Source organism: Pongo abelii, chromosome 8 (genome assembly GCF_028885655.2).
Source record: "Pongo abelii isolate AG06213 chromosome 8, NHGRI_mPonAbe1-v2.0_pri, whole genome shotgun sequence".
Classification (NCBI taxonomy): Eukaryota; Metazoa; Chordata; class Mammalia; order Primates; family Hominidae; genus Pongo; species Pongo abelii.
In genome coordinates this window covers 8,089,734-8,105,656 of record NC_071993.2, presented here as the reverse complement: position 1 = coordinate 8,105,656, position 15,923 = coordinate 8,089,734, and the positions used below count along the sequence as shown (strand labels likewise).

The 15,923-nt window shown below is 40.4% G+C and overlaps 1 protein-coding gene across 4 annotated transcripts in view; it reads right to left on the bottom strand.

Moving 5' to 3' along the window:
* Window positions 1-575: 575 nt before the first annotated feature.
* TAF3 (TATA-box binding protein associated factor 3) overlaps window positions 576-15,923 on the bottom strand; it is a 206,678-nt gene continuing 191,330 nt past the window's right edge. For all 4 annotated transcript variants that reach the window (XM_054521897.2, XM_024254212.3, XM_054521898.2 and 1 more), the window contains 3 exons: window positions 7,176-7,428; window positions 2,638-2,744; window positions 576-1,836 (listed from right to left, as the gene is read on the bottom strand). In XM_054521897.2, the coding sequence (XP_054377872.1) occupies window positions 1,722-1,836; window positions 2,638-2,744; window positions 7,176-7,428 (475 nt within the window). In that variant the 3' untranslated portion in view covers window positions 576-1,721. The remainder of the gene's footprint in view (window positions 1,837-2,637; window positions 2,745-7,175; window positions 7,429-15,923) is intronic.

Here is a 15,923-nt window from a genome sequence, read left to right as displayed (position 1 = left end):
TTCTTTGCGGGGATAGAAAAATTCTGGCCTCTTGAACAAGGAGGGCAATGACACCCTGCACTCCGAAGAGGTCGACTCCATTTCCACTGATTTGCAACTTAACATTCATGGCAGAAAACCGCATTTCTCTAACCACATAATATTTTAAAATATGACTAATTCGTACACTAATATCAATTTACTTGGCATTTAAAAAAATCACATTTTCTAGTAATATATTTGTATTAGGTTCAAAGCCCATATTCTAGCATCCAAGAGATCCAGCACATGGGCCTACACTGGGATTATTTCAAAATCAAGTAAAAGTCCGTATTTATCCCAAAGCTGCTAAAATATGCTAATAAAGTTAAATTTGATGTTTTTTTAACATTAAAAATAAAATATTTGGTTTACCTCTCAGACATCTATAACATATAATAAATAGTGGGCAGTATAATAATATAATAAAGTTTTGTGATACCCTGAAATTTGATGAGTTTTCTTAAAAAAATTCATAATATACTTCATTTCAGCCTTAAAGCACAATATTAATGAACAGATTTGTGGAAATAAAACAATATAAAGACAAAATGCTACAGTATATGTGGGTTTTTTGTTTTTTTTTTTTTTTTACTTTCATGGAAACTACATGTCCTTTTAGTAAAAGTCTGTCAAAGAAATTTACAAAAACAAAACAGACAACAAACAAAACAACTTCAAATCATAAACTCTAAATTTAAATTGCCTTGTTTTCCTTCCAACTGCTCGGGCCCTTTCCCCCACGATATTTTCGGGCACTGCACAGGCTGAGCTCAAGGGAAATTTCTCTGAATGATGGCTTTTTCTCTAGCCTTCTTTGTTTCTGTCCAGCGTCATTACAGACCTGGCTGAAATCACAGTGGATTTCAGAGAAAGCCAGAATTAAACACGATAAAAATTTAAAAAATAACTACTTCATAAATATTTATTATTTACATTAGGGGCAATCTTTTAGTCTGAAGAGTTTTTATACAAGTTGATGAAATGTACAAGCAGTGAGAAGAGACTCCAGCAGTTTAAAGAAGGGCAAAATTAGAATGCAACGAAGATATAAAATACATTAAACAAAAATAATTTGCACAAAAGCAAACAGGACATGATAGAAACCTTTTTCTTAAAAAATATAAGGTATTTCACAAAAGCCTGAACATTTTACATGTTAGTACTAAAAACGGGGGAAGGAGGGAAGCTTCATATATTCTTATCACAAAAATATTTACCGGTACTCCAACTGGAGTTTTCTTTTATGTTATTCTGATTATCTTACTATAGAGGGAAAGGGGCTGAAAACTGTATACAGACTCTATCATCCTTAAATTACAGTTGAGGCAGTTTGTACATTATCTTCTCATCTAATACCTCAATGAAAAGGCCCTGGAGAGAATAAAGGAAATCAAAAGGGAAGATGTACGCTCTTTATTAATAATACTTGTCATTGGTATTAGAGAAGTGGAGGAGGGGCAGCCCCCAGGCCACGCCTCTGCTCGAGTTTCCTTCTGTCGCACTGCCGCAGAGCCACAGGCCAACGAGGCTCGGGAGTGAACAATCCAGGTGCGCGGTGTGTTCCAGCCTCAGTCCTCCTGGGTTCTTTATCCACAGGCATCTGGGGGTGGATGTGACGGCAGAATTGCACCAGCTCCCTTCCAGAGGCGCCAGGGAAGAAGCCCGGGCTGACTCCGCTTGGTCCAGCCCCTCGGGAGCTGTCAGTGGGCTCGATGCTTCCTCTTCTTGTGCTTTTTGTCCTTCTTCTTGTTCGCACACTTGGGGCAGAACCACTGCATCTCTTCTGGGGGTGCAGTCATGATTCCAACACAGGGCCTGCACATGAAAACAAGCTCAGATAAGTAACTTTTATAGAGACATCTATTCTTCTCCCTTCTATGTTTTAAAGTAATTTTTTAAAGTCTATGACATGTTTACCCAAAATCAAAGCCAAGCAGCACTAACTTGTGTGTAGCACTATTGTCGGGCACGCGGACTATGGTATTACAGACGCTCCCTTTACAGGCCCCCTGCAGAGATTCATTAGTTCATTCATCCTCTCAGCCAGGAATAGAAGTCTTCTGAGCCATGGCTTTGTCTTTATCTCACAGATATCGTATATCATAACCGAACAGGTTGCTATCTTTTTGTATCTGACATTTTAAAGATAACACGAGAAGATTATCTGCATAAATTTTGGTTGAGCTTTTCGGTTTTTAGGAACCGTTGAAGAGGTCTAAAAAACAGATAAGCAGTCTTTAGCCCTGCAGTTTGTACCATCCTCACAAAGGGGCTGCCTCTTTGTGGTCCTGGCCAGTGCTACGGCTCCTATAGAACGTTACTGGAAAGGAAGGCCAGGGAAGCCCCTGGATCTCCTTTTAGTATTATTATTTTTAATAAGAAGGATAGATAAGCTAAGCAGAATATTCTGAATTTGGGGTGAATAACAATAGTCTAAAGACTCTTGGGTTTTGCAGTTAATTGCATTTCACAGGCTCAGTGATTTGACTCCATGTACTGTCCCTAGGACAGCCCTGGGTCAGTCCAAAGGCAGGAATCTACTCAGTGGATGCTTCATCTCAGGAGCGGCTCATGCTGCCTGATGAGTGTGGCCAGCAGGGCGCCCTGAGCACTCACCAGTGGTACCAATCATCGCAGTCGTCACAGCCAATCATGGGACTCCCATCGTCAGGCTTGTTACACCCAGGGCAGATCCAGATCTGATTGCCCCACTCATCTCGGATCTGATGTTTGCAAAGCGTAGCGGCAAAAATGGAGGGAATGGGGAAAAAAAACAAAAAGAGGCCAGATCAGAATGATTCCTTTATACTGTTAACTGAATAAACAGGCATATTAAACTAAAAAATATAGTAGATCAGCACCTCATTAATGCCATGATCAGCATCATCACTGTTTTAGAATCGTGAAACAGAAAAACGCTAAGTGTTCAACGATAAGGCATTTCTAACGAATATTCTGTTTTCTTTTGTAAGTCATAAAAAGCATTTTATAATCATCTCTGTGAACAATATGATCTGTAACCCCTTTCATAAAAAAAAAAAAACTATAACTACATAAATTCTTAATGATTTGGGTCTTTATAAGGGTGGTAACAACTGATTTTTTGAAAGTATAGAGCTCCACTTTATATGTGGTTTTCTCAATCGCATTCATGGCATGGAATTAATATAGACAGCCAAATGTGCATGCACCACCTTATTACTTATTAGCCAAGCCCTTCTCCTGAAGGAGCTGATAAGATCAAGGATATAAAAGAGTTGTTACTAAGTAACTTTCCATTCCCTTTATGACATTTTTAGTAAAGTACAATCAACTAAAGGGCAAATGAAATAAGGGGATAGGGAGGCCACAGAGCTACAAGGTTCAACATTACTTTGCTACAAATATTGTGTACTCTAGAGTTGACTTTATTTAACTTAGCAGTTCTGAAGAGGGAACATCCTATTAACCACTTCCTCAAACTTCACACGAACAGAGCCAACCTGGAAGAAGTAATTCACTGATGGGCATTCAACACCAGCAATAAGAAAAAGGTAACTTCCAAAGTGTTTACAATAACGGAGCACATTATTGCATCCGGTGTATTTTGTAAGGGATAGTTCTTCCTAGACTTTCAAATACCACACTGACTAGATATGCTTTTAAAAAGGCTTTCTTTGTGTGTGACAGGTGCATTGGGGGTCCATATATGTTTCACTGTAGTGATAGGCTTCCTTTAAGGCAACTCTACAAAGGCAAACTACATTGACAGGAAAACTTCCTAAAGAAATCTGTAGGCAACTACATCTCTGACCGTCTGTAATTCCAGGAGAAAAAGTAACAAGGGGTGAGAACCAGCAGTCACCCGTACCCGCTGTCTAGAGGCCAAGGCTGGTGGAACATCCTGTGCCCTGAAGCTCCCATGTGTGGTCAGTCCTGCTGCTGGCTGACCTTGCTTGAAGTCAGAAGGCCGTGACTCTGTGTGCTGCACAAGAACTTCACCACAGCATCCACAGTAACTAATAACAAATACCTCATAGCTTACTAAATTCTTCTAAACATCTTATTTCATTTAATCATCGTAAAACAACCTCTGGGTAGCTTATGAATGGGGAAACCGGAGCTAAGGGAATTTAAGTGGCATTTCCAACATCACGCCATTAGGCAGTGACAAAATTTGCCTTTTTGCTCTCTAGCCTTTGTATGTCATCTAAATCACACATTTTGTCCTCTGACCACAAAGCGTCTCTCTTCATGAGGTAGAAAGCTTTTTTTTTAATTTTAATTTTTATTTTTAAGATAGGGTTTCACTCTGTTGCCCAGGCTGGAGTGCAGTGGTGCGACCATGGCTCACTGTAGCCTTGACCTCAGTAGGCTCAGGTGATCTTTCCAGCTCAGCCTCCTGAGTAGTTGAGACTACAGGCACATGTCACCACGCCCAGCTAATTTTTCTACTTTCTGCAGAGATGGGGTCTCACTATGTAGCCCAGACTGGTCTCAACTCCTGGGCTCATGTGATATGGCTGCCTTGGCCTCCCAAAGTGCTGGGATTATAGGCGTGAGACACCACGCACAGCCAGAAAGCTTTCCATCTACACTGTCTATTCCAGCTGGACTCATCTCCAGGAAGTGAGTTAGCTCAAAGATCTACTGGAAAACCAGAACTTTCAGAGCTAGAACATGCCACAGAGATTACCAAATTTAACACAAACTCCTTAATTACAGATGAAGACACGAAGGTCAAGGAGGTTAAGTACAAAATCTTTCCTGATCAACACATTTGGGGGTGATGTTGCCTCAATTAAACACCTGATTGGTCCCCGAATGGACCAATTTGATGATCACAGTTTTAGAAGTTCCTTCCAAAACTCCTTTAAGGAAATTTAATAATAGGCCAGGCATGGTGGCTTACGCCTGTAATCCCAGCACTCTGGGAGGCCGAGGTGGAAGGACTGCTTGAGCCCAGGAGTTTGAGACCAGCCTGGGCAACACAGGGAGACATCATCTCCACAAAAAACAAAAACAGACAAACAAAAACAGCCAACAAACAAACAGCCAGTTGTGGTGGCAGGCGCCTGTGGTCCCAGCTACTCGGGAGGCTGAGGTGAGGGGACCACTGGGGCCCAGGAGGTCGAGGCTACAGTGAGTGGCATCGTGCCACTGCATTCCAGTATGGACAAGAAGAGTGAGACTACCTCAAAAGAAAAAAAGAAAACATAAAAAAAAGAAATGTAATATTGTACAGTTTATAACAACAAATACCATGAGTCCTACCCAGCCACTTTCCAATCATATTAGTACCTAGCTAGTTACAAGGTCAGGGCCACCAGTAGGCTAACACATCACAGTCTGCGGATTTAGTAGTCACAGCAATGGCAATGGCTCCACACACCTTAAATATTTCGTTGTGTGTTTGTGTGTTTAATTCTATAGTATCCAAATAACAGAATCTGTATAAATACTTTACTGCCAGAGTGTATTCAGGGTTTGAATAACACCTAATTCTATTAAGTAAGAGGAAAGAAACTAAAATACAGTCCCAGAACAACGTGGACTCATTGGACATGGTGGGATTTACAATTTTTTTTTTTTTCTTGAGACGGAGTTTCGCTCTTGTCCCCCAGGCTAGAGAGCAGTGGTACGATCTTGGCTCACTGCAAGCTCTGCCTCCCGGGTTCAAGCAATTCTCGTGCCTGAGCCTCCCGAGTAGCTGGGATTACAGGCATGTGCCACCATGCCCAGCTAGTTTTGTTTGTATTTTTAGCAGAGATGGGGTTTCACCATGTTGGCCAGGCTGGTCTCGAACTCCTGACCTCAAGTGATCCCTCCGCCTCAGCCTCCCAAAGTGCTGGGATTACAGGCGTGAGCCACTGTGTCCAGCCGGTTTTACAATTTGAAATCATGCTTGGATACTCAGGAGTTCTGTGGTCTCAAAGTTCATTTCCATTTAATATGCAAGCCCTGGCATATTCTGGATCATAGCCAATAAAATATAATTAATGCTATTATTCAGAAACACCACCTGGCTCATAATATCAGTGTACATTCTATAAATTATACTCTTAAGTGAATAACTGAATTTCTTGATCAAGAAATTCAATGTGAGATTTCAGTACCACTGTGCATCTCTACATTTACAGATTGATATTACTGTATATATGTATATAGTCATATCCCAAAACAATATAAAAACAAGCTTTGATATGATTTATGGAGGCTGACTATGTGAACATTGTGATGTAACTTTTCAGCCAAAAGCTTGAAAATGCAGTGAAAAACTGCAATGAAGAAATGCATCTTGGCTGGGCATGGTGGTTCATGCCTGTAACCTCAGCACTTTGGGAGGCAGAAATGGGTGGATCGCTGGAGCTCAGGAGCTCAAGACCAGCCTGGGCAACATAGTGAAACCCTGTCTCCACCAAAAATACAAAAAATTAATCGAGAGTGGTGGCGACTGCCTGTGATCCCAGCTACTCAAGAGGTGGGAGAATCACTTGAGCCTGGGAGGCAGGGGCTGCAGGGAGCAGAGATCGTACGACTGCACTCCAGCCTGGGTGACAGAGTGAAATCCACTTTAAAAAAAAAAAGCCAGGCGCGGTGGCTCACGCCTGTAATCCCAGCACTTTGGGAGGCCGGGGCGCGTGGATCACCTCAGGTCAGGAGTTTGAGACCAGCCTGGCCAACATGGTGAAACCCTGTTTCTGCTAAAAATGCAAAAAATTGGCCAGGTGTGGTGGCATGCGCCTGTAATCCCAGCTCCTCAGGAGGCTGAGGCAGGTGAATCGCTTGAACCTGGGAGGTGGAGGCTGCAGTGAGCTGAGATCTCACCATTGCATTCCAGGTTGGGCAATAAGAGCGAAACTCTGTCTCAAAAAAAAAAAGAAAGAAAAAGAAATGTGTCTGGCCAGGGGCAGTGGCTCAGGCCTGTAACCCCACCACTTTGAGAAGCTAAGGCAGGAGGATTGCTTGGGCCCAGGAGTTTGAGGTTGCAGTGAGCTGATTGGGCCACTGTACTCCAGCCTGAGCAACATAGGGAGACCCTGTCTCAAAAATAATTAAGTAAATAATAAAATTTTGACGAGAAATGCCTCTGAAATTCGATAGTGATTCAGAGCGCACACTTGTCTTGATCTGAAAACGTCTCCATGCTAACCGCGCGGGCGGCAGGTACGCACCACGTAGGTGCTGACCGTCTCAGTCACCACGCTGCGCACGGGGGCTTTGGCATTGGCCCCGGAGGCGGCGGGACCCGGGGAGGGCAGCAGGGCAGGGCCCGCGGCGGCCTGGGCGAGCAGCGGCAGCGGCACGGGCGCAGGGCTCACGAGCACGGGGCCGGGGGCGGGCGCGGGGGCCGGCGGTGGGGTCTTCGGCCTGTTCTGCGAGGGCGTCGGCTTGGCCTCGGGGGCAGGGACCACCTTGCTGATGACACTGTTAACAAAAGAGGGGAAGGTAAAAGTCAAAACAGGATCATCATCGAACCACACCCGTGCTTAAAAACATGATCGCAAAATAGCTTTTCTTCCAGCAGCGAAATACTTCAACATCCAGAGGCGGCTCAAGAACTGAGTTCAGGCCCTGCATCAAGTGGCCTCTCCACTTACTCAGACGAATTTTTCATTTTCCCAAACTTCCCCTCAATGGCCAGATATTTAGAAATTTCTAGTAACCAATACACATGCATTGTTCACAGAAATATGACTTCAATTGTCTGTTCCTGTGCTGAGGCAGAAGCTTTGACAGCTTCAGAGGTGGAGCTCCCCAACCCCACCTCTGCTGAGTCCTCCAGGGGCCCAGACAGGGGCTGCTCTTTCCAGTCTGGCTCCAGCTGGAGAGGACCTGGAGCAGCCTGTGTCCCACACTGGAGATGGGCAAGAAAGACACATTTGCTGTTGGAAGCCCTTGAGATTTTTGGGTTGTTAATTACCATAAACCTAACCTGGCCTAAGGTGCTGGACAGAGCAGCTTAAAAAAAAAAGTTTCTATTTCTCTTCTCAATTCCAATGTTTCTTCTTAATACCTCAATGCCATTGTCAGTAAAACTGTGAAGACTTTCTCACTTCTGGGTTTGGCTTTGATTGCCAGGTTTTAAAGATTGACTGTTCAGGCTGGGCAAGGTGGCTCACACCTGTAATCCTAGCACTTTGGGAGGCCGAGGTGGGCAGATTACCTGAGGTCGAGAGTTCAAGACCAGCCTGGCCAACATGGTGAAACACCGTCTCTACTAAAAAATACAAAAAATTAGCCGGGTGCAGTGGCGCGCACCTGTAATTCCAGCTACTCAGGAGGCTAAGGCAGGAGAATCGCTTGAACCCAGGAGGCAGAGGTTGCAGTGAGCCGAGATCTCGCTACTGCACTCTAGCTTGGGCTACAGAGTGAGACTTCGTCTCAAAAAAAAAAAAAGATTGTTCCCAGAGGGGCTGCAGAGGTAAGGAGGAGGTAACGCAGCAGCAGCGCAGTGACAGCTTCTGTCCTGGTGACACTGCCGCAGGTCACTAGAGCTGTGGTACTGTGACCCTGCTCCTCCACTAACAGCATCCTCTTCACACATCTCTCGCCAGTGGAAGCAGCTCTGGACTTGGGGCCAGGACATCTGAGTTCAAATTCTACAGCCGCCAGAGATGAGACCTGTGGCCTTGGATTACTCATTTATTATAAAAAGCACTATTTATTGAGGACCTATAAGAAGTTAGAGGTTATACTAGGTACTTTACAAATATCATCTCATCCAGTCCTTATGAGAACATCAAAGAAGTAATGATTACCCCATTCTGTAGATGAGGAAACTGAAGATCAGCGAGAGAAAGGAATTTGAGTAAATGGGTGGCAGCTTTTGAGCCAAAGTCTACTTGATTCCAAAGCTTGCTTTTTTTTAAGCTTCTTTATTAAAAATAAAAGTGTATATATATATATATATATATATATATATAATTTCACACACAGAGAAAACAACATAACAGACACCTAGGTAATAATCAGAGATAAAATATATTAGCCTTTGCCATATTTATTTCAGATGAACTTCCTTCCCTGCCCCAGAGCAACCACTGCCCTAAGAAAGGTATGTTTTTGTTTATTGTTCTTGGTACTTTGTTTTTTTTCTCTGTACCTTTCCTGCCTTTGTAGATGTCCATAAACAATACATACTGCATTACTGTTTGCTGTCTTTTAACTTTTATACATACAATGTCACACTCTAGTTATCCCCTGCAACTAGCTTTTCCCACTTAGTTTTATGTCTCCTGATTTATCCGTGCTGACATATAGAGATCTATATTATTTAATTACTATACTGTATTCCATGGTATTAGTAAGCCAAAGGTTTTTGTCCATCATCCTACTGAAAGTAGGACACATTCACTTGTAAACTTACACACTGGCTCATAAATAGAACTGTTCAAGGATTTCTCCAAGCCCCATTCCTAGAAATAAAGTTTCTGGGTTGTGGAATATGGCCATCCTCACCTCACCAGGAATCGCCAGCCTGCGGACTGTCCCAGCCTGTCTCTTTCTACTATTCCACACAATTCTTTAGGCCTTGTTTTTCTCATCAACAAAGTGAAAAGAAATGCAGTGGCCTCAGAGGGTTGTAGTGAGAACCTCAATATGGAGAAACACTTCAAAATCTGCATCCACATGGGAAGTGCCGGCCCCATGTCATGTTCACGGCTGTTGCTCACGACAGCCTCTGGCCTCATTGCTGCCAGCCTTCACGGTTCCACTTCCTCATAGTCCTAGTTTAGAAACCACTTTCACCAAAAGGCACTGACTCTTTGCTATTCTGATCATAAATTCATAAAACATTAAGTTACTTCAAAAACTTCACCGTTATTTCAGCAAATAACTTCATTACTGCTGTCTAATTGTTCTCTATTTGTTTCCTGCAAGGGTGATCATCTTCCTAACTTGGATACAGCCAAAGATCAAGAGAATTTAACACAGGCTTGTTGGTGCAGCAGACACTTGATAAATGCTTAACATAATAACCAATGACTATTTATTGAGCACTTACTATATGTCTGACTGTCCTAAGCACTTGAAAGCCAATTGTGGGCCAGGCACCACTGTGTTAAATATTTACTTGCCTTGCTTTATCTTTTTTTTTTTTTTTTTTTTTGAGACGGAGTTTCACTTTTGTTGCCCAGGCTGGAGTGTAATGGCGCAATCTTGGCTCACTGCAACCTCCGCCTTCTGGGTTCAAGTGATTCTCCTGCCTCAGCTTCCCGAGTAGCTGGGATTACAGGCATGCGCCACCACGCCCAGCTAATTTGTTTGTGTGTGTCTGTGTGTGTGTATTTTTTTTTTTTTTTTTCAGTAGAGACGGGGTTTCTCCATGTTGGGGAGGCTGGTCTCAAACTCCCGACTTCAGGTGATCTGCCTACCTCAGCCTCCCAAAGTGCTGAGATTACAGGCGTGAGCCACGGTGCCTGGCCTCGTTTGTTTTTCATAATGACCACATGAGCCAAGCTATTATTCTGCTTTTTTAAATGAAGAAACCAAGGCACAGAGAGATTAAGTATCTTGCATAAATTAACACAGGTTACTACTACATGGCAGGGCCAGGATTTAAACAAGGCAGTCTCATTTTAGAGCCTGTGATCTTAATAAGTATATGAAACTGTCCCTCAATGTGTACTGAGGTTTGCCTTACATAAAAGGCATGTAATGTAGGAGTTCAAAGTTACTGCTATGGCATTTATATCCAGAGGGTAAGCATTCTCTATTTTTATGGTTAGACTAAAATTTTAAAACGCTATTTCTAGAGGCAGTTTCCCATAATGGTTTAACACACAAGTGATGGAACCAAAGCTAAAGGAAAAAGCAGGAACCCTGAGAGGGAAGCAGAACACAGATGCTTTACCCTGAGGGCATTTACGCATTAGGCAAGTCTGATCTTTGGTTATGATGAAGAGGACGAAGTCTAAGCCCAGGATCTGCCCAAAGCGGAAGTCTAATAGAACTCCCTCCCGACACTAAGGATTCGCAATGGGCTATACCCATAAGGTAAAGATGCATGAGAATGTCATGAATTTTCACCTCTGATGTTCTAGGATACTTTACATTTAAAGTAATTTGGACTTGCAATGTGCCCAGCCACACAGCACAATCCTGAGGGGAAGTATCTTAAAATCTAGGTCTCATATTAATACAGACAATTATCTTTAAAAAAAATAAGCAGCACATAATCAAAGATAATCAAACCTATGAGGAAGTAAGGTGGGATCAGGGAAAACTGTTAAGAAATAACAGCTAGTATGAAGAGACAAAGACCACAGATACAATAATTATCAACTACAAAACAACTTTGCTTACAATGTTAAAAAAATAATAAAAGGCAAAGGCTAGAAATATAGGTGGTAGGAAGTCACAGAGAGTGACCTGATCTAGTATATCTGAAAAGAACCAAACAGACCTTCTGGAAATTAAAAAATACAGTAACTGAGATTTAAAATTGAATGGGGGGATTTAACAACAGATTGGAAACAAGACAGAACTATCAAGTCAGCATTAGGACAAAATAAATTTTTGGAGCATAACCTGAGAAGCAAAGAGAATACAATAAAAGGTCTAATTAGTGCATGTTTGATCATAATTCTAGAAGAAAAATGGGGCAGAGACAAATGTTAACAAAGAGTACCTGAGACTTTTATAGAACTGACGAAAGATACCAATCCACAGATTTATGAAGCCCAACACACCCCAGGCAAGATAAATAAAAATAAATCTATATCTAGGCACATCAAAGTGAAGTTATAAAATATCATAGATAGGAAAAATCTGAAAGGCAGCCAGAGGGAAAAAAGAACAATTCCTCTCAAAGAAGAAACAGGTGACAGCTGACTTCTTAATTAGCAATAATGAAATCTAGAAGATAGTGGAATAACATCTTCAATGTGCTAAAGAAAAATAAATTGTGTCTTTGAAAACATCTTTAAGGAATAAAGATGAAACAAAAACATTTATAGGCAGGCAAAAACTAAGAATTTGCCACCAGCAGACATTTAAAAAAAATTCTAAAGCAACAATTCTCAAAATTTTGTTCCTAGGGCCCCTTTACATTCCTAAAAATTATTAAGAACTTAAAAAATGTGCAATATCTGTCAATATTTACCATATTAAAAATAAAACTGGACCAGGCACATTGGCTCACGCCTGTAATCCCAGCACTTTGGGAAGCCGAGGTGGGTGGATCGCTTGAGGCCAGGAGTGATTCACCATGGCCAACGTGGTGAAACTCCCTTTCTATTAAAAATACAAAAATTAGCTGGGTGTGATGGCGCAGGTCTGTAACCCCAGCTATGCCAGAGGAGGAGGCAGGAGAATCGCTCAAACCTGGGAGGTGGAGGTTGCAGTGGGCCGAGATCATGCCACTGCACTCCAGCCTGGGTGACAGAGCAAGAATCTGTCTCAAAAAAATAAAATAAAATAAAAACTGAAAAGTTTAAAAATATTTAGTAATTCATTTAAAAGTAACAACAATGAACCCATTATATGTTAACAGATAACATTTTTTTAAATGAAAATAACTATATTTTCCAAGACAAAAACTTGGTAACGACTGGCAATGTTTTGGTTGTTTTTTCTTTGATAATGGCATCTTGCTCTGTTGCCCAGGGTGGTCTTGAACTCCTGGGCTCAAGCAATCCTCCTGCCTCAGCCTACCTAGTAGCTGGGATTACAGGCGCATGCCACTGTGCCTGGCCAAGACTGGCAATGTTTTAAATTTTTGCAAATCTCTTTAATGTAGGCATATGTAACTAGAGAAGGGAAGAGTATTTTAAAAGATTTTTTGGATAATGATGTAAATTCTTCTTTAATGCTGCATTAAATGCAACAAATGATAGTTTAAGTTAGTTGCAATGTGTAATCTGAAATCATATCAACAGACATTCATATTCTGTTACATTACAATTTATTGCTCTGTTTAGCACTATGAATACAAAATTTACCCATGCATAATTTTATAATGTCATGCATTGGTCATTTGGAAAATGCTGGTTCACTGACTTATAAAGATCTTCCAAATGTTTACATAATTCATTACACAACATAATAATATGTAAGCCAGTAATGGGTAAACAGAGCTAAAGTATTTTAATGTCCCTCTATTATACAAAATGTAGCGTAAAGGTAGTGAATAAAGTATGGTAATTTCTAGGGTAATTTCACGCGAAAATTACAAACAAAGTATATTATGAGGAGAAAAGGAATGATCAAAAAAAACCTTGGTCTGATAAAAGAAAGGAGAGAGAGAAAAAAAAAACCACTGAACATTAAAGAAGTAGCACAAAATAATAAGGTAGATTTCAAACTCAAAATATCAATGATTATATCATATAAATGGTCTAAGTGATTCAGTTGTCAGGCAGTATAAACAGTGAAACCCAATATATTCTAACGCCCAGAGGAACATCTAGCAATAGAAGGGCTGAAAGTGAGAGGCTATAAAAAGATGTATACAAATACAAAGAAAAGTAATACCACACAAAAAGACTTTAAGGCAAGAACCATCAGTGATAATAAAGGCTATTTCCTGATGATAAAAGGTTCCAATTTGCCAGGAACCTTTAAAATTTGTATGTACCTAATAACATATCTGCAAAACATATAAAGCAAAAACTGACAGAACAGTAAGAAACAGATGAATCCACAATCATAGCCAGAGACGTAAGCATATTTATCTTCCTGCATAACTGACAGAATAAGCAGTCAAAAAACCAGCAAAGATATAGGTTTGAATATGAATAATGAAATTGACTCAATGGACATTTAAAAAAAATCTGTCTTCAATCAATGCAGAATATTCATTCTTTTCTAAAATATACTGAACACTGAAAGAAACTGACCCAATTTCATAAGGCTAAAAAACAATTTGAATAGTTTGTACACAGATTTGTTACCACTGCTATATCAGTAGTTCCTCAAAGGAACAAAAAACCTTTTTAATTTCTATGTCCCCAGGGTTTAACATGATGGTTATTAAAATAAAATGTGTTAGAATTCAAACTAAGAAACAAAGACTGATCCAGAAAGTAATAATTTTCCAGATGACATGATACTTTTAATGTACTTTTCTATCCATTCAAAATTATAGCTCCCCCAAAAAGGTAGCACAGTAATATGCTTTATGATGTGGGAAGGGATAAAGCACAGGTTAGAGAAATATGGGATATCAATGAAAACAGAAAAAAAGAAAAGAGAAGAAACAGAGCAAGTGAAAGAATTACAATTTTAGGTCAGGAAGCGTGAGGACAACCCAGGCATTTTCAGTTGTTGGTTAATGGAGTTAATTTCGGGGGCAGGAAAAAGAAAGAGAGGACAGAGGATGATAGGAAGAAGAAAAGAGAGTTGTGATCAATAAATATGACTGCAGGCAAAAATAAGCCTGAAAATTTAAGTTATCAACAAGAGGAGGTTATTCAAGGGAAACATCTTCTATCTTACAATAGCCATTCACAGGATCGATGGATGGGGCCTTAGAAAACTGCTTGCAAAGAATTTGGTTATCACTTTGTTTTAACTTTACTGTTTGCCGGCTGTTATAGTGGAAAATGTTTGTTGCAGGTAGAGACTGAAGCTATTGTCTACAATAATTTTTAGATGTTCATGTGCTTTACTATGCAATAATTATGCATGTGCAACTGAGAATTAGCTCAATTATGACTTGTTGGATGGTATAGTTAATTAAAAAAAAAACCCTCAAAATTGGAGCTGTATCACAAACCATAAATTCTAAACATCTTAAAAATTAGGTTAAAGAAAACAAAACCATAAAAATTCCCAAAAAAGTAAGTAAATATAGATGTTTTTAGTTTTGGGGTAGGACACAATTTCTAGCATCTCACCAAAAGTTGAAACCATAAAGGGAAATGCTGATTTGACTGCACAACAATTTTATATGGCATAAAATAACAGCAAAGTTAAAAGGCAAAAGACAAAATGAAGCAAACTACTTGCAACAATAAGGCATTCACTCCTTCTTATATAAACAGTTGTTCTGAATAAAAAAGAATTAATGTTCTTACTCAAACATGAACAAAGGAAACAGCAAGTAGAAAATAGAATAAAAAAACCAAACCAGTCAACAGACAAGAAAAAATGTTCTATTTTCATAGTAATCAAAGATATAAACATGACAATACAATGCTTCTTTGGTAAAGATGAAAAAGATTGACAACACCTGGTACTGTCAGGATAGGGGAAAGGGGTTGGTCCAGTATGTGCAAGCTCTTTACCAGCAATTCAATTCCGCTTCTAGAAATGTATCCCGAGGCAGTATTAGACAGCTGTGTAAAGGTATGGGGTAAAGAATATGATTTGTAGCACTGTCTATGGCTGCAAAAAATAAAATAAAAAAATAAAAACTAGAATAAATGCAATTTAAAATACCTTGGAATAGGAGATCGGTTACATAGATGATGAACAAAACACCATGTTGTTATTTGAAGTGGTGATACACATATGTGCACACACACAAATGATATGTTTATCCAAGAAAAAGGTAGGTGTAAGATGGAATTTTTCTAAGAAAATAAAGCAAACAAGAAGGTATGAGTGTATACTTAGAAAAAAGTTTGAAACAATATATACTAAAATGTCCAGCAATTGCCTCTACATGAAAATTATAGATGTTTTATTTATTTATTTATTTATTTGAGACAGGGTCTCACTCTGCTGCCCAGGGTAAAGTGTGGTGGTGCAAACTTGGCTCACTGCAACCTCTGCCTCCCAGGCTTATTTGATCCTCCCACCTCAGCCTCCAGAGGTGGGACTACAGATGCGTGCCACCACGCCTGGCTAAGTTTTCATATACATATTTTTTTGTGTGTAGAGACGGGGTTTTGCCATGTTGTCCAGGCTGGTCTGGAACTCCTGGACTCAAGTGATCCTCCCATCTCAGCCTCCCAAAGTGTTAAGATTGCAGG